Source organism: Macrobrachium rosenbergii, chromosome 12, assembly GCF_040412425.1.
Source record: "Macrobrachium rosenbergii isolate ZJJX-2024 chromosome 12, ASM4041242v1, whole genome shotgun sequence".
Classification (NCBI taxonomy): Eukaryota; Metazoa; Arthropoda; class Malacostraca; order Decapoda; family Palaemonidae; genus Macrobrachium; species Macrobrachium rosenbergii.
In genome coordinates this window covers 90466779-90493248 of record NC_089752.1, presented here as the reverse complement: position 1 = coordinate 90493248, position 26470 = coordinate 90466779, and the positions used below count along the sequence as shown (strand labels likewise).

The 26470-nt window shown below is 35.5% G+C and overlaps 1 protein-coding gene across 7 annotated transcripts in view; it reads left to right on the top strand.

The window, feature by feature from the left end:
* The window catches only part of LOC136843752 (probable G-protein coupled receptor CG31760), a 1299116-nt gene that overhangs the window by 978389 nt on the left and 294257 nt on the right, over positions 1-26470 (top strand). For all 7 annotated transcript variants that reach the window (XM_067112411.1, XM_067112413.1, XM_067112416.1 and 4 more), the window contains 2 exons: positions 5055-5320; positions 25556-25691. In XM_067112411.1, coding sequence (XP_066968512.1) covers positions 5055-5320; positions 25556-25691 — 402 coding nt within the window. The remainder of the gene's footprint in view (positions 1-5054; positions 5321-25555; positions 25692-26470) is intronic.

The following is a 26470-nucleotide window of genomic DNA, read 5'->3' as shown; positions in this document are numbered from 1 at the left end:
GGCAATGACCCACCTCAGCCATGACAGTTCATTGGTGCGCTCACGGGTAAAAACAGTACAGCAGACTCGGCAAAGACTTATACATCTCTTGATAGCATGGTGGTAGCGTCAACTGGAGTCGCTGAATAGGGTCCGTGTCGAGGGTTCGTGTCCCGGCGGTACCAATTCATTTATCACTTATATAAATTCCCCTTCGGCGACAATTCTCCATCGGAGATATTCCTGAGGTAGCGTGAATTTGATGTTAAGCGACATTTGTAGCTTCATATATATATATATATATATATATATATATATATATATATATATATATATATATATATATATATATATATATATATATATATATATATATCGCAAGTAACAACAATGGCAACAAGTATTTGCAACACAAAACAACAAATTGTGCATATAAATATATATATATATATATATATATATATATATATATATATATATATATATATATATATATATATATATATATATATATATATATAGGTATGTATGTACATATATACATAGATACATATATAGGCACATACATAAACATTCATACATACTGTATATATATGTGTGTGTGTGTGTTTGTGTGTACAATTTGCTGCTGTCTGTTGCAAATAAATGTTGCCATTGTTGTGTTAGTTGCGATTAATTTCAAAATTTTATTACTTATATTACAAAAATATTACTTAGTAACAGCTTAATCTCAAATTAATCTCTCCCATGCACTTCAATATCCAAGGCAAGGTAATAAAGATTAACATCCTGGTTTATCTAGTGTTTTTATTATGTGAAGGAATTAGGACAAAAATGCGTTCAAGAAGAACAGAATAATAAGCAAGAGTCCGTAAAAATTCAGAGTGGGAGACGAAATGTTTATCACGTAAATTAATATGATTAAAGTTATGGTATTGATAAACAAATGCGTGTTTGCTGTTTATGCATGTTTTTACATGCGTGCGTATTTGTACTGATTTGTCAGTTTACAGGCATGTCTGTATCCGTTGATTTCTATATCCAGTCACTAATAGTATAATGTCATGTGCAATTAAGAGTGTTGGCTGTTTTGTTTCATAACTTCAGGTGATAAAATACTTAGCATTTCAAGATAAAAAAAAGGGGGAAATTTGCATCTGAACATCAAAATCAAAACCTAACACTTTTCAGTCACGAAATAGTTTTTGCTGTCGGTGCAGAAGCTAAATGTATTTTAATTTTTCGATCCGTCCTTTAACAATTGGTTTTAATTACTAATACAAAATACTGAAGCGTGTTTCACTCAGACTTACTTATACTACTTACTACTAATTTAAAAGAAAAGGTCTTCCAGAAACTGAATGAAATGAGAAATATTACCTAAGATATTCTGGGAGTCTTTTTGTCATTTAAGCTGGCAGTTTTTCAGTTATGTCTCATATCACTAACTCAAAGACGACTGCTGTCGCTAATGAATAAGTATTGATAGATGTAGTTGTGTGAACGTAAATCATTTCTGGTGAAGCCGTTTTCTTAATCTCTCTCTCTCTCTCTCTCTCTCTCTCTCTCTCTCTCTCTCTCTCTCTCTCTCTCTCTCTCTCTCTCTCTCTCTCTCATAAGTACCTTAAACAATATATGCCGAAAGTTAGGTAAGAATGTGCTTTACTTAATTTAATCACTAGTGAATAAGCATTAATAGATTAAGTTTGTACGAACGATAATCACTTCTGGTAGAGCTGTTTCCATAACGAAGGGAACGAATTGATGATAAGTTCAATCTCTCTCTCTCTCTCTCTCTCTCTCTCTCTCTCTCTCTCTCTCTCTCTCTCTCTTATATATATATACTCTGTATATATATATATATATATATATATATATATATATATATATATATATATATATATATGAATACATATACATACATACATACATACATACATATATATATATATATATATATATATATATATATATATATATATATATATATATATATATATATATATATATGTGTGTGTGTGTGTGTGTGTGTGTGTGTGTGTATAAGTACCTTAAACAATATATGACGAAAGTTAGGTAAGAATATGGTTTTACGTAAAACACCCGGCACTGATGCTATTTTCTAGACTTGGATCATATTATCTAAATAAATTACCGAATGAAATTATCCCAAGGTTAGTCTGGACAAGATGTAGTAGATGCCTGGTTATGCCAGCTGCCAATTCTGTTTATTGTCCAGAGGGATTAAACTTTCGGATATATAGTAGCTCTCTCCTGAGAGACGAAGGTAACCCGATGAGTGACAAAGGCTTGTAGGAACTCGAAGATCTTGGGCCAAGATGTGACAGACTGAAAATATTAAGCTTTTTGGGAGGTTAATGTTATTAAGACTGGACTTTGGGCTTCCATTGGTGCTGGGACCACTCAACCCAAGTTGGGACAAAGGCTAGCCGTCTTTAGAAGCCTCAAGCTTCGGATGACGTTGATCAGCTCTTGGAAGTTTGCGATCTTCTGTTGTTGCCTAGGAAACTAGGCCTTAGATTGGCTTGGAATGGAATGTAATATAAAACTTAGGCCAAAGGCCAAGCGCTGGGACTAATGAGGTCATTCAGTGCTGAAAGGGAAATTGATCGTAAAAAGGTCTTAAAGATGCAACAGGAAGAAAACCTCGCAGGTACACTACGAAACAGTTGTTAGGAGAGGGTGCAAATTAAGATGCAAGAAAGAGAATAAGAAGGGAGGTACAGTAAAAGGAATGGAAGGGGTTGCAGTTGGGGGGGAGGTGACGCTGCAAGGAACCTTAAGTAATGTCTACAGTGCTCCGCGTGAGGTGCGCTGGCGGCATGACCCGCTGCGGAGATGGATTGGCCTGGCCATCGGATTATTCAGACTGAGAAGTGAAGTTGCTATCTAGTCATCAGAATAAATGACTCGCCCCAAGAGACACAGTTTGAGGAATTGTTTTGGAACTGGTGTTACTCTGTGCTCGAGGAAGGACAAATGTTTGTATCATAGTTTGTAAATAAATGCTACCATGATGATACCAGTATTTCAAACTTTCAACCCTAAGGTGAAATACTTTTACTTAAACATCCAGACATTGAGGATGGGGCCTTTAATTACGCGGTAAAAGCAAATTACTTTTGATTCATAGTAGCACTGATAGGTTTATATTGCACCGTAACAGAATAAAACGAAGGGCAGTCTTTACAGAAACTAAAGATATATTTCCCCGGGTTCCGTTTCTCTCAGGTTTGCATAGTGGCCACTTGACTATCCTTCTAATTCTGCAATTCACTGCTTTGTCATTTAGAATCAAGATACTTTTATGGAAGAAAAAGTAATCCATGAATATTCTGAATGATGTTATATTCTGATACATTCATAAGCCAATTTTCTTGTAGTTGTATTGGTAGAGCTCATTTTACTGTTTAACTATTCACTCTGTATAGAGGCAAATTGGTATTGCTCATTCCATTCTTTTATACTTCGTTCGTATTCTGAGACTATTTCGGAGATGAGCCTCGAATTTAGGATCAGTAGGGCCATAATTGTGGAACGGAAGCTCCGAAGCCCACCTATGTCAGTGCTGTCCTCCCCTTCCCCACTCCACCATTACCACAACATTAAAATTAGCTTTTTGACTTAGTTATTACTTAATTTAGATGTATTCGTGCTGTTTTAAAGAATAATACGGGATTAGGGAGACAGGAAAAACTACGACAATTTTTTCACACGGAAGTATCCTTCAGCTTTCGTAGGATTGCCCCAGATGACTGAAGGAAAATTTGAAAATAACTTTTTTTTATTGCTGGATTCTAGTAACAGAGATGCATTAAGATGTATTGTTTCTCTATTGTACGGCATTCAATTGTTAGTTCCGAAGTGGTGCAGATTAAACTTGGATTAGTCGATTTCTTTGTTAACATCGATTTGAAACCCTCATACCTAGGTTGCAAAATATCTCTCTCTCTCTCTCTCTCTCTCTCTCTCTCTCTCTCTCTCATATGATTTCTTTGTCACGCAGATAATTATCTATTTAATTATTAGACATTACTGCATGATTTATCATTTTTTTTGTGGGCAATTAGCCTATATGTTTTGCTAAAAGGCGCAGCTCCAAGCCATTGCACCTTGTCAATAATTGTTTACGAAGGCTTTCGGAATTTGTTTATTTTGGTGATCAATAGACGAATAGGAATGTAATTTTTAGGTGAGGAATCGATCTTATGACGTCGTAATTGGATTAACGTATCAAAAAGTAAGAATGATACAAAATTTGAGAGTGGGCAAATGTAGCTCTCAAAAAAAGCATTGAGATTAAAATGGGAAAACGACATTCTGGAAAACAAAAACGTGTTTTTAAGAATTTGATTGTCGTGTGAAAGATGCCGGTATCATCGAGAAAGTTTCCGTAGGAAAAAACAGATAGAAATCCGTGGTCAGAAAATTTACTCAAAGAAGAGAGTAGAAAACGTAATAAACGTAGCATTATATGAGTAACATCATTCAGCAGTCAGGAAAGATCTGGCTTTGAACAATAGGGTAAGGAAATTGTGATTTGGGTTAGCGATACAAATGGTCCCGAGGAAATAATGAAGAGAGGAGGTAGCAGGTGCTCTGGTTGAGGGCCTAGACTGTACGTAAAGGAGGGACGTTTTTGAAAGAAGAATGTTACACATTGTAGGGGTAGATAAGTTTAAGAGATAAAAGACTTAAATGATAAGAGTAGTGTTATGAATTATGTGAAGTCTGATGTGCAATAATAGTTCGATCTGCAGTTTTAAATGATGGATAATTTGAAAAGGAAAGCCACATTTTCATGGATACAGAAATACGAAGTAATAATAAAAACTGTGGGAATTTTTCGGCTTACAAAAAATGAGAAATAAGCCGCAACTTCTGAACGAATGCAATCGTAAATGTCCGTTAAAAAAGAAAAATACAAGTGTTGAGGACTTGGATTTTTGATTTTGTAACAAGTATGACTGTATTTACATGTGTGTGTGTGCGTGTGCATGTTGTGTTACGCATTTTACTATTAAATATACTTGATGTTTTCTGTTTTTCAACAGCTTCAAGCCGCCATCGTGATGGAAAAACCCTGGTATGAGGACGCCTACAACGAGACCTGGGCGGCCCAAAACGCCACTAAATTCCAGAAGAACTTGAAGCCCCCGGTCTTCATGGGGTGGTGGACCTTTCCATACTTTGATTGCGGATCTAGAAGATGGCTTCTGAGTTACACAGTACCTCTCTCGCTCGATGTGCCACCGGAAGCAGCCCCTAGAGCTTCTCCTCAGTCTTCAGGGAGAAACACTAGAACATCTCCCCAAATCAAGTAAGCGAAATGTTTAGCCCAGGGGATTCGCGATGATTGCATTGCAAACCCCAGACGAAATCAAAGATCAAAGGAATGAAATAATTCATCTGGCATTTTCTTTATTGAGCTGATCTTGGAGTTATGTGTTGGAGATTCTCGAACAGCTTGCGCAAAAATTACTGAAAGATTTTAAGAATAGCCAGGCAGCTATTAACGCTAAATAGTAGATTAGTTCTTCGCTTCTGTTGTTTTCAACATCAGTTTTCATGTAGAAGCGTTTCTGTGGCGAAGTATATGCACGTTGTTTGAGAATATTATGCAGCGAAAACATTTCCCGAAATATTCTCGCATGCGTTGTAGTTCCACATCGGAGCTTGGCTTTTGTATCTTCCTTTTTTTTTTTATTTATGTAGATGATTTTACAAACTCTAGGGAACTGTAACGAAGAACATTTCCGCTCCCCACGCCCCCTCCCCCACAGAATTTTGACAAATGAGATTTCCTTCGCGTTTCTTTCGAGTAGTGCCACCTCAACTTTTTCTTTTCTTTGCACGGGCATGAATATATCTCCATGTATCTCTTACATCTAATAATTAATCAAGATGTTTTATTTACTGTAACGATACGATTTTTTTTTCAAGAGATTTACGCTTTTTGAGGTCGCTGATTAGTCCAAGAATCTACAGCCCTTCAGTTGGACCAGACACCATGTACCATTTTTCCAGTAGCCCAAAATCTAGAGCGCTCCAGTTGCCCCAGACACAATGTGCCATTTTTCCAGTAGCCCGTAATCTAGAGGGCTTCAGTTACCCCAGACACAATGCACCGTTTTGCCTTTAGCCAAGAATTTAGAGCATTTCAGTTCCCCCAGGCACAATGTACTATTTGCCAGTCACCAAGAAGCTAGAGCACTTCAGTTGCCCCAGACACAACACACCATTTTTTCCATATCTCAGAACCTAGAGCACATCAGATGCCCCAGAATCAATGTACCATTTTTTCGTTGCCCAGAATATACAGAACTTCAGTTGCCAATTTTTCCAGTACCCCGAATGTAGAGCGCTTCACTTGTCCTAAATAGTGTACCATTTTTTCTATTTGCCCAGAATCTGGAGTGCTTCAGTTGCCCCAGATACAGTGTACCATTTTTCCATTAGCCCAAAATATAGAGTAAACACAATGTACTTTTTTTCCAGTAACTCAGAATCTAGAGTGTTCACTTGCCTCATTGACAATGTACCATTTTTTTTTTGTAGAACCGAATCTAGAGCTCTTCAGTTGCCCGAGACACAATGTACCATTTTTCCAGTAGTCCAGAATCCAGAGTGCTTCAATTGCCCCAGACACAAAGCACGACTTTTCCAGTATCAAATAACTTTAGTGCGTGATATGTGCCCATTATAATTGACAGTTAAATGGCAGATTTTCTTTCTCTGTATGGACACTAAGTAACTTCCAACTGAATCACTGTAGATTCTGGGCTACTCGAAAAATGATATATTTTGTCTGGGGTAACTGAAGCGCTCTAGAGTCTGGGCTATCGGAAAAATGGTACTTTGTGTCTGGGACAGCTGGAGAACTCTAGATTCTGTGCTATTGGAAAAATGGTCCTTTGTGCCTGGGACAGCTGGAGAACTCTAGATTCTGGGCTACTGAAAAAATGGTACATCGTGTCTGTGGCAACTGAAGCGCTCTAGATTCTCAGCTACTGAAAAAGTGGTACATCTTATCTGGGGCAACTGAAGCACTTTAGATTCTGGGGTACTGGAAAAATCACTCTGGCCTTTTGATTTTAAAGAAGGTATGCCCCTGGTGGCAATAAAGTTGCAGCTTCTTACTTACCGGGGGGAGGGGATGTTCTTATAAAAGGATCTGCACTCAGCTCACTTTCTGAGGGCGCAAAAGTTTAGTGAAGCTAAAGGAGAATTTATATATATATATATATATATATATATATATATATATATATATATATATATATATATATATATATATATATATATGTATGTATATACTGTATATAGTATATGTGTGTGCATAGATAAGTTCAAGTATTTAGGTATTTATTTAGATAAGAATAGTTCTCTGAGCATAGATTTTATGGAAAGATTAAAAAAGGCTCATCAGGCAATGGGAATGCTTAAAAATATTAGGAATAATAGCAATTTTTCTGCGAAGACAAAAATAAAAATTTATAAGGTAATGGTTAGGAGTGCTTTGCTTTATACGCGAGTCACGGTACAGTACAGTGACTTCGGATAATAAATTCTTAGCATTTGAAAATAAGGCGCTCAGAAGACTATTAGGAATTAATTGGAGGGATAGGATATCAAATAACAGAATTAGGGAAGTTACGGGCTGCAGCCGTTCGATGAGTATGGTAGGCTCTCACGCTGGAAGTGGCTAGGCCATGTATGTAGAAGACAGGGAATAGTACGGGATACACCGGGTGCGTTGCCCTTGGTAGCAGAGGTAGGGGAAGGCCAAACGAGACGTGGTTAAGGACAGTGAGGCGGGAAGCAGGAGAAGAGTGTTGGGGAGATCTTGAGGAGTTAGGCCGGGAGAGAATGTGATGGCTTTTGTTTTTATTTTGCTGTGAAAAAAGCCGAAACTCAGCTTAGCCACTAGTAGCAAATCTTTCAGAACATACATTACAGTGGATTTTTTGACAAATACGGTTTTGCTTTTTCTTTTACACTCCCTTATTACACAGATTTTTTTAATACCCTTTCTTCTCAAAATAGAAAATATTCTCTTTGGCTCACTGTGACAGTTGCTAGAGTTACTTGTGTTCTTTTATGTTATGGTATTGGTGACCAGCCATCTTCTTTATCGGGTTTTGACAAATTTAAAATCGTTCTTCACATTTCTAAGTCGTTCGAATAGCTGGGCATAAGGATGTTAGCAAGACTAACATTTTACAATTCCCTCATCCTCTTTATTAGACTTTATATATAGGATGTGCAAAATCTTTTCCCCTTTTAATGATATTCATGGAAGTCATCGCCCCCCCTCCCCGTATTCCTTCTCTCCATCATTAACTTTCTTTAGTAAGCCTCTACACTTTTCCATGCCTGTCCATGTCTGCTCTTGACCTTTTTAGTTCTTGCTCAAAACAGAGTTGTCATTTCTGTGTGGTTCGGTTCTGATCTTCCGAGATCTTGTCAATGGATTTGGCCATTTTTTTCGTTCCTATTGCCAAAAACTAGATATACATTGCTTATGGAGTCCAATTTACCAGTGTGGGTTTTAAAAAACTGAGAGTTCCATTTCGATTTCATGATTTTGCCCTCGTCCCATTTCCTACAACTTATAGTTACATTGTTCCTCATTGGTTGGGTCGATATCGTACTCGGCTAGCACTCTCCAAGGTCCGCGTTCGATTCTCCGGCCTGCCAATGAAGAATTAGAGGAATTTATTTCTCGTGGTAAAAATTCATTTCTCGGTATAATGTGGTTCGGATTCCACAGTAAGCTGTAGGTCCCGTTGCTAGGTAACTAACTGGTTCTTAGCCACGTAAAATAAGTCTAATCCGTCGGGCCAGCTCTGGGAGAGCTGTTAATCAGCTCAGTGGTCTGGTTAAAGTAAGGTGTACTTAACTTAATTTATAGTTGCATTGCTTTACTGAGCCATTTCCGTGTAGTAATACAGACCGTACAAGATAAGCACATAATCATGCTGTTGTGTCTGACTTTCGTTTTTTTTTTTTTTTTTTTTGCTCTCCAACTTTTATTCAGCTTACTCATCATTTGATTTCCTTTTTTTTAAGTTTCACTAAATTCCAACTCGTGATTACCCCGATGGGAAACCATTGTTCATGATACTTGAGAATTAGTCACATTTATCAATTCTCTATCTGATGTTATTGCATCCATCCTCCTTCAGTATTTCTGTTTTTCTTGAATTTATCTTGGATTCCATTCCTAGATATTTGTTATGTACTATCATGTACGCTTTGAAGGTCTTGTGATATTGTGATGAACAGAAATAAATCTGTCAGCGTTTTATTGTTATTCCAGTCTAACCATTGTCTTCTGTATCTGACCATTTTTTCATGATAAAATCTCTGAGAAGGGCAAACAGCACAGGGACATAACATTCCCATGTAGCACCCTACTGTTTGCTGCAAGTTCACTTGAAAAGAACCTATCAACATTACCTTTGCATCTACTTTGCTCCTGGACATTTTCAGTTGCCTGTACATATTAAACTGGAATATCATAGTGACGCAAGACCTTCCATAATGTTGTTCTGTGAAACCTGTCAAGTGCCTTCTCGCAATCAACAAAAATCAGTAGTCGGGACTTTTTAATTCCATAAGCTACTGCAGAAGGTTTAACACAAGTATTTGATCTGTACAACTCCTGTCATTTCTAAAACTAGCTTGTTCATCACGAAGCGTTGTATCAATTTCTTTCTCCAGCATATTAGGAATGAGCCTGCTGAATATTTGTACAACAATCAGCGTAAGCGTTATACTTGTGTAGTTAAGACTTCCACTGAGATCACTTGTATTTTCTTTCTTGGTTGATTGATTGATTATGAAATTTAGGTCTTGAAGACCAAGCGCCGGAACCCATCAGGATTATTCAGCGCCTTAATGAAGATGAAATATATAAATTAATGATATGATTGATAATGAATACGTGAATGATGACTTAATATGATTGATAATGAATACGTGAATGATGACATACTAGTAAAGTTCAGTGTTAAAATATGAACGGAAAAGATGAAGAATGATATTAGATAGAACCAGCAAAAAATAAGTATATATTAAACTCTTATATTCTAAATATATACTTAATATAAGAATAAATATGACTAAAATGTTTATTACATATACTGAAATCATATCTCATTAAAATAATCAGATTCTTTCAGATAACCCATAAAGTTATCTACTCAGCGTCATCATTTAAAATTTCTTGGACTTGACTTCCAATTCCAAACCATCAGGCTGTTTTCTCATTCTATAATCTGCGAAGCAGCTATCACATTTTCAGCTAAATTCATCAGCTGAAGTTCCATCATGGCCAGATGCTTTCATCCAAGTTTATTACTGATTCCATTAAAAAAACAAGCAAAAAATGCGCCGAAGTTTCTTCGGCGCAATCGAGTTTTCTGTACAGAGTATAATCAAGGCCACCAAAAATAGATCTATCTTTCGGTGGTCTCGGTATGATGCTGCATGAGCCGCAGCCCATGAAACTTTAAATACCGCCCGGTGATGGCCTGTCCTATATCGTTGTCTGACGCACAATTAAGACTAACTTTAACCTTGAACAAAATAAAAACTGCTGAGGCTAGAGAGCTGCAATTTGGTATGTTTGATGATTGGAGGGTGGATGATCAACATACCAATTTTCAGCCCTCTAGCCTCGGTAGTTTTTAAGATCTGAGGGCGGACAGAAAAAGTGCGGCCTGACAGACAAAACCGGCACAGTACTTTTCTTTTACAGAAACCTTAAAACTGTGATGAAATTAATTAATAAGTACAATCAGGTCTTCTTCAGCTTCTGGTACATCAGTCAGATCATCCCTTTCGTATTTCTTATTCATGACCTCCTAAATCTTCCGCCCATCACTGTCCTTATGCTTCTGTTATAATTGACCCAACCCTCACTCTGACAATTATTATCCTCTTTTTCTTTCAACTATGGATAATTCAGTAATAATTCTATAAGCCATCCAAACGCCAATGCTACTACCTGATGCCTTGTCAGCATCGTCCTCCTGTTTTGTTTTTTATTTCCTCTTATTTATTTCTTGCGCTTCAGTTAACTTCACTGTGAAGACTTGACTATTTAATGCGCTCTACTTTGCGTTCTATATCTGCTTAAAATCCTTCTGCAAAAGTACCATTTGCTTTTGTGTGCTCTTTGTTGCATCCCAGGTCTCATCCAGTACCAAAAGTTCCGTTCTATGAAATATAATCACTCCTTGATTTCCATTTTTTTAATACATTTTCTTGTTGAAAGCTATTGGATTAACAATATGCTTTCGATATTTGCCGGATAAAAATAATTGCAGTGATTAATCGGCAAAAGTCTTGAGGTTTCTGCGTCGGTGGAATTGGAGCTCGCTTATATTGACTGAAAGGTTTAGAAAATTATGTAATAAAAATTATAAGCGATTCAGTAATATTGGTCTCTTCTAGTTTCAATGCGATGCAAAATTTTTTCATAGACTACAGACTGAAAAAAGGAAATGTTTCTGTAATTTCTATAATTTCTTTAACTTTATATTTACTGCATTTGTTGGTTCGTTATTTGGATCTCAGGCTTAGTAGTGACAAGCATATATCCAAAATATGAGGGAATTAGAGAAGTTAACTGGCATTGGGGTTATTACAGTTACATATGTACTGGTAAATAAGTGTCCAGCAGATTCTACACATATATATCAGCCTAAAAACAATAAACGGTGAAACACTGGGCTGCACTGGAGAAGGTAGATTTATTCCAGTTAAAGTAAACGTATCTGAAATCGACAGATTCATATATTTCTTCGTGGTGAGGTGGATAACGTTACCTCTTTCTGATATTCCGGATGCAAGTTCCGATGTTGCGTGCCATCAGAATTTCGTCATTTGGTTCTTTGATTCTCAGGCTTCATAGTGACAAGAGTATCCAAATTGTGAAGAAATCGAGTGTTTTAGATTGCAGTGTCGTTATTACAATGTTTATATATGCATATATATATATATATATATATATATATATATATATATATATATACGGGGTTCCGGGGTTCGTTCTTGCGCCAGCGTCGTAACGAAAATCGTTTAGCCGGAACATCGTCGAAAATCGTCAAAAATCATAAGAAAACCTTACTTTTAATGCTCTGGGTGCATTGAAAACGATGTAAACTGCATTATTATTGAGTTTTACATCAAAAGAACCTTCAAATTATGATTATTCTGCCATTTTGGGGCCATATTTCTTATCGGATATATAACCCGGAACATGCGTCGTAAGCCAGGAAATAATTTCTGATGAATATATTTGAAAAGCGTCGTAACCTCGAACGTCAGAAGCGGAACCGTCGTAAACCGGGGACTGCCTGTATATATATTTTATAAATATATATATATATATATATTATATATATATATATATATATATATATATATATATATATATATATATATATATATATATATATATAGCGGTCCCGGTTTCAACAGGGGTTCCGCTGCGTCGTAACCGAAAATCGTCGTAAGCGAACATCGTCGAAAATCGTCAAAAATCATAAGAAAACCTTACTTTTAATGCTCTGGGTGCATTGAAAACGATGTAAACTGCATTATTATTGAGTTTTACATCAAAGAACCTTCAAATTATGATTATTCTGCCATTTTATATATCGGATATATATGTCGTAACCCCGAACATATCGTAAGCCGGAAATAATTTCTGATGAATATATTTGAAAAGCGCCGTAATCGGAACGTCGTAAAGTCGGAACCGTCGTAAACCGGGGACTGCCTGTATATATATATAGTATATGTATGTATCACAAGTTACACAACAGATGAAGTTTTTGTTGTTTGGCCAATGAGTTGGGCCATCATGAAAGTATTTGAATGTGTTGTTTCATTGAGCGTTTGTGTACGACATTATAACGTTTAACTGAGTATATAACATCTAAAAACATTACCATTTTCAAGAAAACAACTCAAAGACTTTAAAAAAAACGTTAAAGAAAGTGCTCGTTAGTGTTTTAAGATAACTAGTGAGCTACTTTACCTCAGGTCACAGTTTCTGGCAAAGTGTATATATTTTATTCTTTTCCCCCGCTGGTGGTAGGTAAAATACCTTCCTTCTTAAGTCTTATTCTTTCAGCAAAGCATAATACATTTCAGAATTTAATTAAAGTCTTTATTTTGATACAGGTAATGCCAGTTCGTAGCTCTACTCACTACATTTGTATTCAGTACATTTACTTCTCTTGTATATCTCCTTACGTGTATAAATATGTTGATACTTTTAGTTTTCTGTAAAAACTATTGTCCAGGTTATGTCTCTCCGTCCGCACTTTTTATTCCGCACTTTTTCTGTCTATCCTCATATCTTAAAAACTACTGAGGCCAGAGGCTGCAAATTGGTATGTTGATCATCTACCCTCCAGTCATCAAACTTACCAAATTGTAGCCCTCTAGCCTCAGTAGTTTTTATTTGATTTAAGGTTATAGTTAGCCAGAATTGTGCATCTGGGAACGATATAGGACAGGCCACCACTGGGCCGTGGTTAAAGTTTCATGGGCCGCGGTTCATACAGCATTATAACGAGACCACCGAAAAATAGATCTATTTTAGGTGACCTTGATTATACGCTGTAGGGGCTGTACAGAAAACCTGATTGCGCCGAAGAAACTTCGGCGCATATCTTACGTGTTTTAAACTAAAGCTCTGTTCACAACGTTCCCACTTATTCATATCAATAAAGTTTTGTGATTTTTCACTTGCCATCATATATGAAATGGAAAAATATGTTTCGTTTTCTCTCATTCCAAAACTCGGTTTGCTTTACCATTAACTCAGGACAATAAACATTGTTCAAGAACCCTCCGGAATATTGTGGAAAAATATTGCGTATTTTTTTTGCCAGTTTGAATTATTAACTTCCATTTTTACCCTCGTAAAGCAGAAGTTCTTGAAGTATGACAATTTTGTTTAAAGAAAAGGTATTTGTCCATTAACCAGTTGGCAAGACTTTAGCCACATCTCTCCATATCCAGAATACTGGTAGCGTATCAGGTTTTTATGTATTTATTTTGGACAGGATTAAATAAGCTGCCCTTATTGTACTCAAAGACCTTGCAGTTCAGCTTAAAACTAGCTCCCCTCTAATTAAAGCAGTCTTGCTTACTCTTTGTTGTTGGTATACTTCGGTCAGTTGCTTTCGTTTAGCAAAATGAGTAAATCCTTTTTTCACCCCTAGTCGTAAAGTATTAACCTCCCCTCCCACCCTTAGCCTTATTCCTCGAAGCTTTTCTTGTAGTTGATGAAGAGCCTCTTTCATACCATTTACTTCTGAACTGGAATTTTACCGTTGGTCTTCCCCCTTTCGAACTTATGCCTTACTTTTTTCTCCTTTCTCTTTTTCCGTTTGTTTTCGTTTCGCCTGTAGATGTGGCTGGACAAGGGCATTAGGTTAGGTTACTTGTCCCTTTGGTTCCAACATCAAAGGAAAAGCGATTAGCCACCTGGTATATAATTGCCTCCTAGTAAACTCCTGTTAACGGATGGAATTCTTTTTGACAAATAGTTTTCATAATTAAAAGTGGTTTGCAGCTATCATAGGTTCTGTTCTCTTTTGGAAAAGAGAAGTCATTGTGTAAATGTCATTCTTTCGTCTTTGAAAAAATTTGAACGTGACTTTTGTGAATTCTCCTGACATTTAGTTAAGTCTTAATTGGCATTACATGCCATGGTTGAATATTCCCGTATTACTGTTCTAATTCGTTAGTCATTGGTTTTTGTCTCGTAGATTTTATTCCAGTCTAGCAATAGGTCGAATACCAATTAGGCTTGGCCACAGAAGATCTCTTTCTTTTTTCCTCTCCCGCAAGGACTGATTTGTACGTTTTATTAAAGTATCTCTGACACAACTCCACCTGTTTAGATGTTGCAGTGAACTGGAGGAAAACAGGTACGAGTTAAAGATGCAAAGCATGCCAATTTTCGGCTCTTTCTTCCTCGGTCTCTGAAATCTTTGACCACCCTTCATGTATTTAGATTCGATAGGACCACCTTTCTTTTATTTCATAAATGGTAACCTATAAGAATGGATTGAATTGCTAAGTATTCATCTTTTTATGTTGGTAATGCAACTGTGTAATTTCCTAATAATTTGTTGTTCGTTTTAAACAAAAAATCATGAGTAGTGATTGTACTGTTCATTTTAGGTCATTAAGAAAAGTCATCGTCTTTTCGTTTTTGCTTCTGAACAGTGGCATTTTACCGTCCTTCATTTGTATCGGGATTATGCCACTTCTCCTCCTCTCTCTTACGACGAAACCTCCCTTTCAACTAATTTCAAAACTGAAGCCAACAGATTGAGAGACTGAAAGAAGCCCTGGGAGGCACGTGCGAGTTAGGCAATAGGGTCAAAACGCCGAATGATTCGTATAATACCGCAGTCGATTCAACCGCGAAAAAAAAGGTAAAAACACGAGAAGCATTAAACCTCTGGCCGTGTCTGAACGGAGAAATGAAATATCCAGAGCTGAAGCGCCTCTCCCTAGAGTAGAAACAAAAGAATCGAACGTTGTTCCGGTAAATAGTGGATTCTTGGATTAAGCCCAGAATTACGATGCAAATGGAATAGGTAGTTTTAAAATTTTTTATAAATTCTTTCAATGAAAGGCTGAATTCACTGCTGAGATTAATCCTTTTGTGTTTGCATAATAAATATGGTAATGAGGAAAGCAAAGAAAAAATAAAAAAATTAATGTCTTTTAACGGATAATTGATGAAAACTGCTTTTTTTTTTTTTTTTTTTTTTTTTACAAAAAATAGATATTTTATTTTCAGAGAAAACTTTACCCGTGAAACTTAAAATTAACAGTTAATATTATATTTGTAGTTGTAGTTAGTGCGTTATTGACACGATTATAAAATAACACTGTTTGAATATATAAATTATGGTTGTTTTGAGTGTGTTAGTAAAACGTCCATTGGAATTGGAGGCGGTAGCAGAGATGAAATAAAAAAAAATAATAATAATTGAGGTTAGGCGCCCTGTCTGATAATTGTTATGCACAATTTTTATTTTTTTCTTATATTTAATGTGTATAAATTTATTTTCATTCCTTTTGTGAGCCGGTCCATGCTGATTAAGAAAAAATGTATTAATTTCTTTTTGTATGGCAAGGCACATATTTAGGTAATCATAATAGAATCACTACTTTTTATTCTCCATGGTAAAATTTCTAAAACAAATTAAGGTTTTTATTCTTCAGGGTAAAATTTCTAAAAGAAATAAAGGTTTCTGCATGATTCAATCCTTGGATTGGAGGAGTGTTACAAGTTTTATCACTTTATATTACACAATTTTAAATGCTAAGCTGTTTTACGTATTATCTCCAGCAATATGAGATTAGATTTTAAGAGAGAAAGATTCCGCCATACAACTCTTAGGTGGAAATGTGTCGCGAGTTCGTGATTCGTTCACGACGTCTCATTTTAGGCATGGAGGCACTTAAGGCAGTTTCAGAAAACCTTAGGAAAAAGCGCAGGGAAACTGTCCAGTGTCCATCCATTTCAAGAAAAAACATTAAATGTTAACTGGTGTCTTCATTCCTTTCTATATACAGTCTCGAAATGTATGTTTTATATGAATGTGTTCTCTTGAGCAGTGTGTGGCCCGACGTATTTACGTTAGTGTTGTAAAGTCCGTTGATTATTCCTGTTGAATATTACTACTTGGAATTCGTTGTATTACAAGCGCTGAAACTAATTTGCACTATTTTCCTAACTTTTTGAAATTCATTATACAGAAATTGGACTTTCATTGCAAAATTGTGATGGTCTTCCGGGCACTATTACTGATGTCTACGCTCGTAAGTTTCCTAGAGGCTGTAATGGTTTTTAAAGCGCCGTGCACCATTCCAGTTGTTTTTCAGACCCCTGTTTGTTTGTTTTTCGAAGTGAATAGCTATTTATTTGTTAATTGACTTTAATTAATTGTTCTTATTTTTTCCTTTTTCTTTTTTGGCAAACAGCATTGTCATATGCAGAAGAATGCATTGCAAATCAGTGGCCTTTAGTTGTGATTTTTAATCGCTTCGAAAAATAATAATGATAATAATAAAATTAAGAACTTTGCTCACTTACACAAGGGCTTGATTAAAAGGACTTTCATGTGAATGTTTGCTTGACAGGCTGTGCATTTTTAAAATCATTTTTACACTTTCTCATTACAAATACACGTTAGCTTTAATTTTTCTAGGGTTCTGTAGTCTGAATCTTGTTAAAGATTAAGTGATCCAGTTCTACATCAGATATTTACCCGAGTACCTGCATAATGGAAAGATTTTTATTCTCTTTTGTGTAGTTACGTACAAACATAAGGAATAGGCCAATAGACACCCTGAGTGCTTTTTTGTCTTACAAAGTAATGATACACAGATACATAAGCTCACGCTAACGCCATGCTCGAAAGTGCCATTCCTAGCACCCTTGGTATATATTGCACACTTCCCTGGGTTACTTTATCTTTGGGGTAAAACGAGAAGGATTTGCAGTAAAGTCATAAACTTTGATGCTTTTATGTCACTTGATGGGAGGGTTACTCGTTGAAAGTTGAGTACTTATGTTTCTCATCTTCCAAAGATGTCGATATCAGCTGTGTAAGATATTTTTCCAAAGGTTCATGGAGTGTATCCATTTTCCTGGAAATGAGGGAAATATATTTATTTCCATGGAGATTTGGGGACTGCAGTGGACAGTACTTCACTGTTGTTATAGGCATGAGTGACCTTCTCTCTCTCTCTCATTATTTGAAAAGATGTTTTAACTTTCTGTTCAGCTGTGCTGTACAAGAAAGCGATAGATCGTTATTCATGAATTTTATATATATTTAATACGCAAAAGGTAGCAGAGAAAAACACGAACTTCGTGGGTCAGAAGATTAATGAAAAGATGCTGACAATTTTACGTTTGGCAACGTTATACTGAATTAGGTGTTTACACTGAGTTACTGGGGATACTGATTAACCCTGAGATTTTAAATTTTGCTTCAGTAATGCTTAATCGTTGGAAGTGACATTATCTCGTTACTTCGGAATTAAAATACTTGATAATAAATCTTTAAATCAATATGAAACTCTAATCAGCTAATGGAATATATCGATATTTCCAGTTACAGTGATAGTAAGGAACATCTAACGGGCGCTGCGCGAAGCAATCTTGGGAAAGAGGAATACCGATGACTTGAGAGACGAATAATAGTGCTTATAAGTGCAAAGCAATAACTCAGCTATGCTGATGAAATAGGAATTATATGCAAAATGCAAGATAGTAGAAGCGATCGAGTTATAGGGTTACACAGTGACAATTTTTTTTTTAGCGAACGTAAATATAGGTATATTTTTTTTATTTTGGGTGCCTTTGTTAAAAAGGGAAACATGTATTTTGAATTTTTCCCTGTATTATTGGAAATATTTCAGGGAGAGATATTGAACCCAATTCTTCAGCTATCTTTGGAAGGAATTAAATCGAGAGCTTATGTGCAATGTTGGTGAATGAATACGCTTTTCATGAGGTCTTGTCGTAGCTTTTGGTAGGTTTCTCTGCCAAGAGAAGTAGTAAATATAAAGATAAAGATAGCATTGTAAAAGTTGAATTTTGCGTACTTGTAAAGTGTAATTTTTTACCCTTTACTTAATTTATCTTCTTTTCATCTGTCAGATACATATTATTATAGTTGACCAGACCCATTCGTACACTATTATCAATTCACACCACCCGTGCATCTGGTGTCTAAGCCTGTCTCCTACGACGCTCCTGATTGGCCATTGATCAGCCAGTCGCAGGGCTGGAGACTGGTCACTCTGTTCCAGCCGTCATCAAGTGAACGTCTACGCTGCGACCTCTCCTCATGTAACATGTCTTTCAAAAGTTATAACTTTTATTACACCTCAGTTTTACCCGAAGAAAAGTAATGTTCCTCAGTTTCATCACTAAACATCGTCACGCCAATGATTTAAGGATTATAATGATATATGAATTATGTACTTCAGTAAACTTAATGCTAAAATATGTATAGTGAAATAAACATGAGGTTATTGACTGCGCGCATCCCCGCTCCTTTTAATATTAATCTTTTGCTTGTTATTTTCATATTGACTGATAGCCCTACCTATAATTTTTTGGTAGCATTGTCATCCATGATATTTAAGCTACGATACTGTATGAAACACAAGACGATAAATGATAAATGCACTGCGATGTCATGTAAGGAATGAAAGAATATATTTTATATTAAAAATTTCATGTTCATTTCACTATATATATTTTCGCACCAAGTGTACTGAAGTACATAATTCATAATTATCATTATAATCCTTAAATCATTGGCTTGACGATGCTTAGTGATGAAATTTAAAAACACTACTTTTCTTCGCGTAAAACTGAGGTGTAATGAAAGTTATATCTTTTGAAAGACATATTTCATGAGGAGAGGTTGCAGTGTAATCATTCACTCGGTGACGGCTGGAACAGACTGACCAAGTTACAGCCATGTGACTGGCTGATCAATGGCCAATCAGGAGCGCCGTAGGAGACGGGGTTAGATATCAGATGCATGGGTGGTGTGAATGAATTATAGGATCGTAGCGGTATAAGCAAAGTCCACCGTGCTTTGCAGCTAAGCCCCGCCCACTCATTACGTCACGACCATTCCTTGAATCTGACTGGTTGGCAATGGTTTCGAAAAGTTGGTTAATCTGTGGTCTTATCATCTTTATTTATTTTGCAATGGTTGTTTTACCGAACTAAAATACGTTCTGCTGATAACCAAAAGGAAACGTTATAGTATTCCCTGCAATGAAATCATAATACACACCTTAAAAATGGTAAAAAAAAAAAGGAAAATTTGAATGAAGTCAGGAGTGTTGCGCGATGCTGCAGCGTTGTTTCGTTAACGAGGTTCACCTGAATACGGAAGCAACACAGGGAATGTCTGCGTTGGAATCGGTGCACTTGAATCACTGGACAATGATAATTACCGCCTGATATTGGCTAGTGTGTTCGCCATTGTAAACTTAAGCACAAATACTTTCTCAGAGCTACGCAGACTAGTATTTCATATTGATTTCAGGAAATTTACTACATTTTAATAGTCATTAAATCGAACTACATTTTAATAGTCATAAAATCGATTTCATTCCAATCGTTTACACATTCGGAGGGATGACAAGCAGTGACTGCACTCTACAAAACCAGATAATATTACGCCTATGTTTAACTTAAAGTTACAGTATGATATGCTATGCGGGTCATAAAAAATGACATAGACCTATAATGTTCTATGCCTCCATGACGTTTGGATTATAGGTCTGTCTTATATTCAGCCGTTTTATTGTGGTTCTTGTTGTGGTTATTCTTGCTTTTGTTGCTGCTGTTATGGTGCTTGTAGTGTCTTCGAAAAATTTTCATATGGTAACCTAACATTGCATAATAAACATAGACCTATTCATAAAATACTGGTGCAAATAATTATCTGCCTACTCTTGTTATTTGAAATTTAGTTATTTGTTTTAATTAAAAGTAATCGAGATCTTAGATCTTTATGAATATAGTCTACGCTAGAATATTCTCCTAACAACAGAGAGAGAGAGAGAGAGAGAGAGAGAGAGAGAGAGAGAGAGAGAGAGAGAGAGAGAGAGAGAAATTCACTGACTCTCAAGTATCCTTTTGTTCAACAGGGTAATCTTCAACAATAGCCCCAAAAGAAAATGAATTATGGGTTACTCGCAGACTAGTTTGGATCATCTCATACATAACTTTTTCAGCTATATATATATATATATATATACAGTATATATATATATATATATATATATAATATATATATGTATATATATATATATATTTTTTTTTTTCGTTAAATGTCTTGTGATGCCTTCCTACCATAGCCTTCATTTTCATAGAAATGCTACAGCAGCCGTATATTTACTCATCACAGTAACATAATTTGATATCCCTTTTGTAAATATATTTTCAGTATAGTTCATTAAGAGCAGTTTGATTGTGTGTAAGGCTGAGACAGTCCTATGATCGATCTGTGTGTGCCATCGGCTACGTACCCACAAGTTTTACTTTTATTCTCTGTGGTATAAGTGGCGTTGCAATTACCATGGCCATCCACGCATGTATGTGTATGTGCACTTGCTTATACGTGTACATTCCACTTTATGCGTATACATTATATATCGTGGAGTTGAAACTACCATATTAATTAAAAGCTACTCTATTTCCAACAGATACGGGTAGAAAACTATTTGCGATAAGAAATTGATGTGTAGGCCCATGCCCTGTCATTGTCTCAAAATGTAAGAATTTGATATGTGGGCCCATGCCCTGTCATTGCATCAAAATATAAGAAATTGAAGTGTAGGCCTCTGCCCTGTCATTGCCTCAAAATATAAGAGATTGACGTGTAGACCTATGCCCTGCTATTGTCTCAAAATATAAGAAGTTGACGTGTAGGCCTATGCCCTGTCATTGCCTCAGAATATAAGAAATTGACGTGTAGTTCTATGCCCTGTCATTGCCTCAAAATATAAGAAATTGACGTGTAGTTTATGCCCTGTCATTGCCTCAAAATATAAGAAATTGACGTGTAGTTCTATGCCCTGTCATTGCCTCAAAATATAAGAAATTTATGTGTAGTTTATGCCCTGTCATTGGCTCAAAATATAAGAAATTGACGTGTAGTTCTATGCCCTGTCATTGGCTCAAAATATAAGAAATTGACGTGTAGTTTATGCCCTGTCATTGGCTCAAAATATAAGAAATTGACGTGTAGTTTATGCCCTGTCATTGGCTCAAAATATAAGAAATTGACGTGCAGTTCTATGCCCTGTCATTGGCTCAAAATATAAGAAATTGACGTGTAGTTTATGCCCTGTCATTGGCTCAAAATATAAGAAATTGACGTTTAGTTCTATGCCCTGCCATTGGCTCAAAATATAAGAAATTGACGTGTAGTTCTATGCCCTGTCATTGCCTCAAAATATAAGAAATTGACGTGTAGTTCTATGCCCTGTCATTGGCTCAAAATATAAGAAATTGACGTGTAGTTCTATGCCCTGTCATTGCCTCAAAATATAAGAAATTGACGTTTAGTTCGATGCCCTGTCATTGCCTCAAAATATAAGAAATTGACGTGTAGGCCTATGCCCTGTCATTGCCTCAAAATATAAGAAATTTGACATGGCTGCGTAAGTCTATGCTTTATTTCACTTAATGTGGTAACTTGATGATATATCCTTTATCGGAGATATCAGTTGCATACTTCACAACTCCGGGAACTCAAATCTGTGGGGTCATCATTCAAGGCCACAGAGCTCAACATTACCGAACGGAGTCAAGTCCTTACTGGTAATCATTTGGACGGTTAACTAGTGTGACGTCATTCCCCTTTCGAGAGCTAGCCAGTCAGTGGCGTGCCGTGGGCGGGGCTTAGCTGCAAAAGCTAGGTGGACTCTGCTATAATGATTACAGGTTGGCCATTTTCTCCACAGTAATACAACAATAATATACCATAACGATTTTTTCACTTTTCGACTTCATCAGCGTACGTGTCATTGTGACTTAAATGTCTGGTAAAATGACCTCTCTCTCTCTCTCTCTCTCTCTCTCTCCTCTCTCTCTCTCTCTCTCTCTCTCTCTCTCTATATATATATATATATATATATATATATATATATATATATATATATATATATATACATATACTGTATAAATATAATATACACAAGGTGTAACACGAGCTTATGCAAATATTTCGGGAAATGAAAGGAAAGGTAATTTCGAGCAGAAAGTATTCTAAAAACATATACATTTTAAGGTTACGCTTGTCGGTGAGGGGAATGTTAAAATAACCATTATCATTAGCACTGCGTTCATGCGATGGAGGTTGATAGCGGGAGGTCGGAGCAGCCTGGGGTGGGCGGGTTGCAGTGAACGAGGCTGGCGGATTCTTTTAATTATGATATTTTTTTCTTGCAAGTAATCTAATTTCCAGAATTAGCTAACAGCGGTAACATATGGCTTTACGTATCAAGTAAGTAGTGTGAATGTTCTTGAGCAACATTCATTTGTGATCGTTGAATTCTCACTCGCTCTATCCTGCTGCCTCGTCACGGAATTGTTGAACCAGGAGTCATAACTAGGTCTATGTCTATGTCTGGTGTCTGATGAATACTTTAGATGGAGAGGGGGAGAATTTTAAAAATACTTTTAAAATCTTTGATAGGTATTTGATGATTAAGCAAACCTACCTTTGATGGAGGTGAGATTCAATTAGGCTTAATTTTTTTTTTTATCGGTGTCCAATCAATACCACTTAAAGGAAGGGAAAGGGATTCAATGATGTATGCATTTTTTTTCTTCAAAATCTAAATAATACATTTGATTGGGAGGTACTTTATTCACATCAGCCTAATCGCTCCATCCTCCTTCTATACGGCACCCCTCCCCACCCACCATCCCAGGATATTCCGACTTCCCGCTACCAACCTTCATGGCATGAAAACAGCGCTAATGATAATGGTTATTTTAAAATTCCCCTCACCAACAAACGAAGCCTTAAAATGCATATGTTTACAGAACATTTTCTGCTCAAAATTACTTTTTCTTTCACTTCCCAAAATATTTGCATAAACTCGTGCTACACCTGTATATATATATATATATATATATATATATATATATATATATATATATATATATATATATATATATATATATATATATATGTATATATATGTGTGTGTGTGTGTGTGTGTGTGTGTGTGTGAGAATTAGATTTGTGAGGAAAAATGCTGCTTGCTCTTGTGTGGGTATTCGCTTAAAACTAAATTTATAATCATGCTTACATGTGTAATTTTGAGTATGTGGGTTTCATCTTCCTACTCTCCTGACCAGTGTAATGTTTTGAGTTGAGTGAATAAATATCTAGATTTAATGAAGAGATGGATGTCAAGCTGCATATAATGGTATTCAAGATTTAGCAGAATCGAAACGATAAGCTCTCAGTTCTTGGAAAATATTTTTATTGTTTCTACCAAAGAGCTATATGAAATAGTAGCAGAATATCCAGCTTTCACGATGCTAAAAATTACCTATAAATGGCCCATAACATTGTGTAATATTGTCAAATTCGGCTTAACAGAACCGTATAAAGTTCCAGGTAAAAGTTAGCTTACTTGTAGGAAGTGGAGAGGTTTTCCTGTTGCTGATGAACTGAGCTACAGAGAGTGTGATTAGTAGTATATTCAATATTTGAGGAGGTGGAACACCTATGGAAACCTACGATTCGGCTCTATATTGCAGATGCCTAATCACATACAAACTTGTAGGTGAGACAACAATAAAAGGAAAAGATTTGCCACGACCCCCATTACTTACAGGGGAAACAAGTTTTGATAAACATCAAGTAACTCAGACACCATAGACTGGACAAAAAGACTGGTCACCTATCTTGAGGTTCCTTCTCTGTGTATGTGAGCTGAAAGTGCCGATGTTTGTGAGATACGATGAAAACATTATAATTCCTCATGTTAACAGTTTAAAAGACTACGTCTCTGGCTTCCCATTTTCACAAATTCAGTGAAGCGTAAATGTCAGATAATAATTAAATTGGACTTTTGGCCTTGAAGACGACAACCTTGGGAGCAATAATGCAGAGCAGAAGATTTTTCGAGCTGGAAGAAAATTTGATGTAATTTGTATTTGGTTGCTTACTGCCGCTCGAGAGGAGAATTTTGGCAAAAATACACAAACAAACTGGGGCAAGTTCGCATAAGATTTTTGTTGTTTGTTGCGACTGGTTGATATGAATGTTGCTCTTTGGATATTTTAATAGGTTTTTGAGTAAGCTTCGTTTCCCTTTCGGCATTAATATGGCAGAGAAAGTAATAAAATTCGCATTGTTCCTTGAAATATACATGTGTTCATAATGCTTTGTTTGGTCTTTTTTCATGTAGTAAGCAATGCTAACTTCAGGTGAGGTGCTGAAATGAAAAGCGCATTCTTAAAAAGTCAAAGCTTTGTATACATACATACATACATACATACATACACACATGTATATATATATATATATATATATATATATATATATATATATATATATATATATATATATATATATATATATATATATATATATATATATATATATATATGTGTGTGTGTGTGTATGTATATATATGTGTGTGTGTACATTCGTGTTTATAGCTGTGTGTCTGTACGCATGCAAGTATACACATCACATGTACGTTCACGCATTAATATGTGCAGATGAAGTAACCGATACCTCAATGACAGTTGAAAGTTTTTTCTTTATATCATCGATGGTAGTTTAAAGAATACATCGAGATTTACTCTAATATCAGCCAGATATAAAATTTGTTTTGCCGTCCAATCACTGCAAAATAATTTTGTGTACCTTCCGTTAATTAGGCCTATTTATTCGGTCATTCTGGTTTAACTTTGGTTCCCTTTCCTTTGCAGAGACATGGGCATGCTCAGCGTAGATGTTGACGTAACGCCATTAGATATCAACCAGTGTGACCTGGAGGCTGATCCACCTGACTCCCAACTCTCCTACTTTCTTGGAACACACAAGTGTGATAGGAATTCGTCAGTGGTAAGTTTTTTATTCGGTAATATAAACACATGAATTGTATGTGTTTGCAATGTATGTTATATATATATATATATATATATATATATATATATATATATATATATATATATATATATATATATATATATATATATATATATATATATATATATATATTATAAAATCCACTTCAGAAGATAGTGAAAACCGGAACTTTGAACAAAGTACTCTCGTAGAATAAACTACGAAAGTGCTTGTTCAAAAGTCCTGATTTTCACTCACCTTCTGACGTGGATTTTATAATATTCTCAAGGATGTGTCCCTTGTGCTGCATTGGATATATATACTGTATATATGTGTGTATATATATATATATATATATATATATATATATATATATATATATATATACACATATACATTATAAAATAAAATTCACTTAAGAAGGTGAGTGAAAACCTGGACTTTTGAACAAGTACTTTCGTAGAATAAACTACGAAGGTACTAATTCATAGTCCCGGTTTTCACTCACCTTCTGACGCGGATTTTACAATATATATATATATATATATATATATATATATATATATATATATATATATATATATATATATATATATATATATATATATATGTATATATATGTATATATATATATATATATATATATATATATATATATATATATATATATATATATATATATATATATATATATATATATATATATATATATATATATATATATATATATATATATATATTGTTATGTGCGAATTGGCTGATCAGTTATTGTTTAA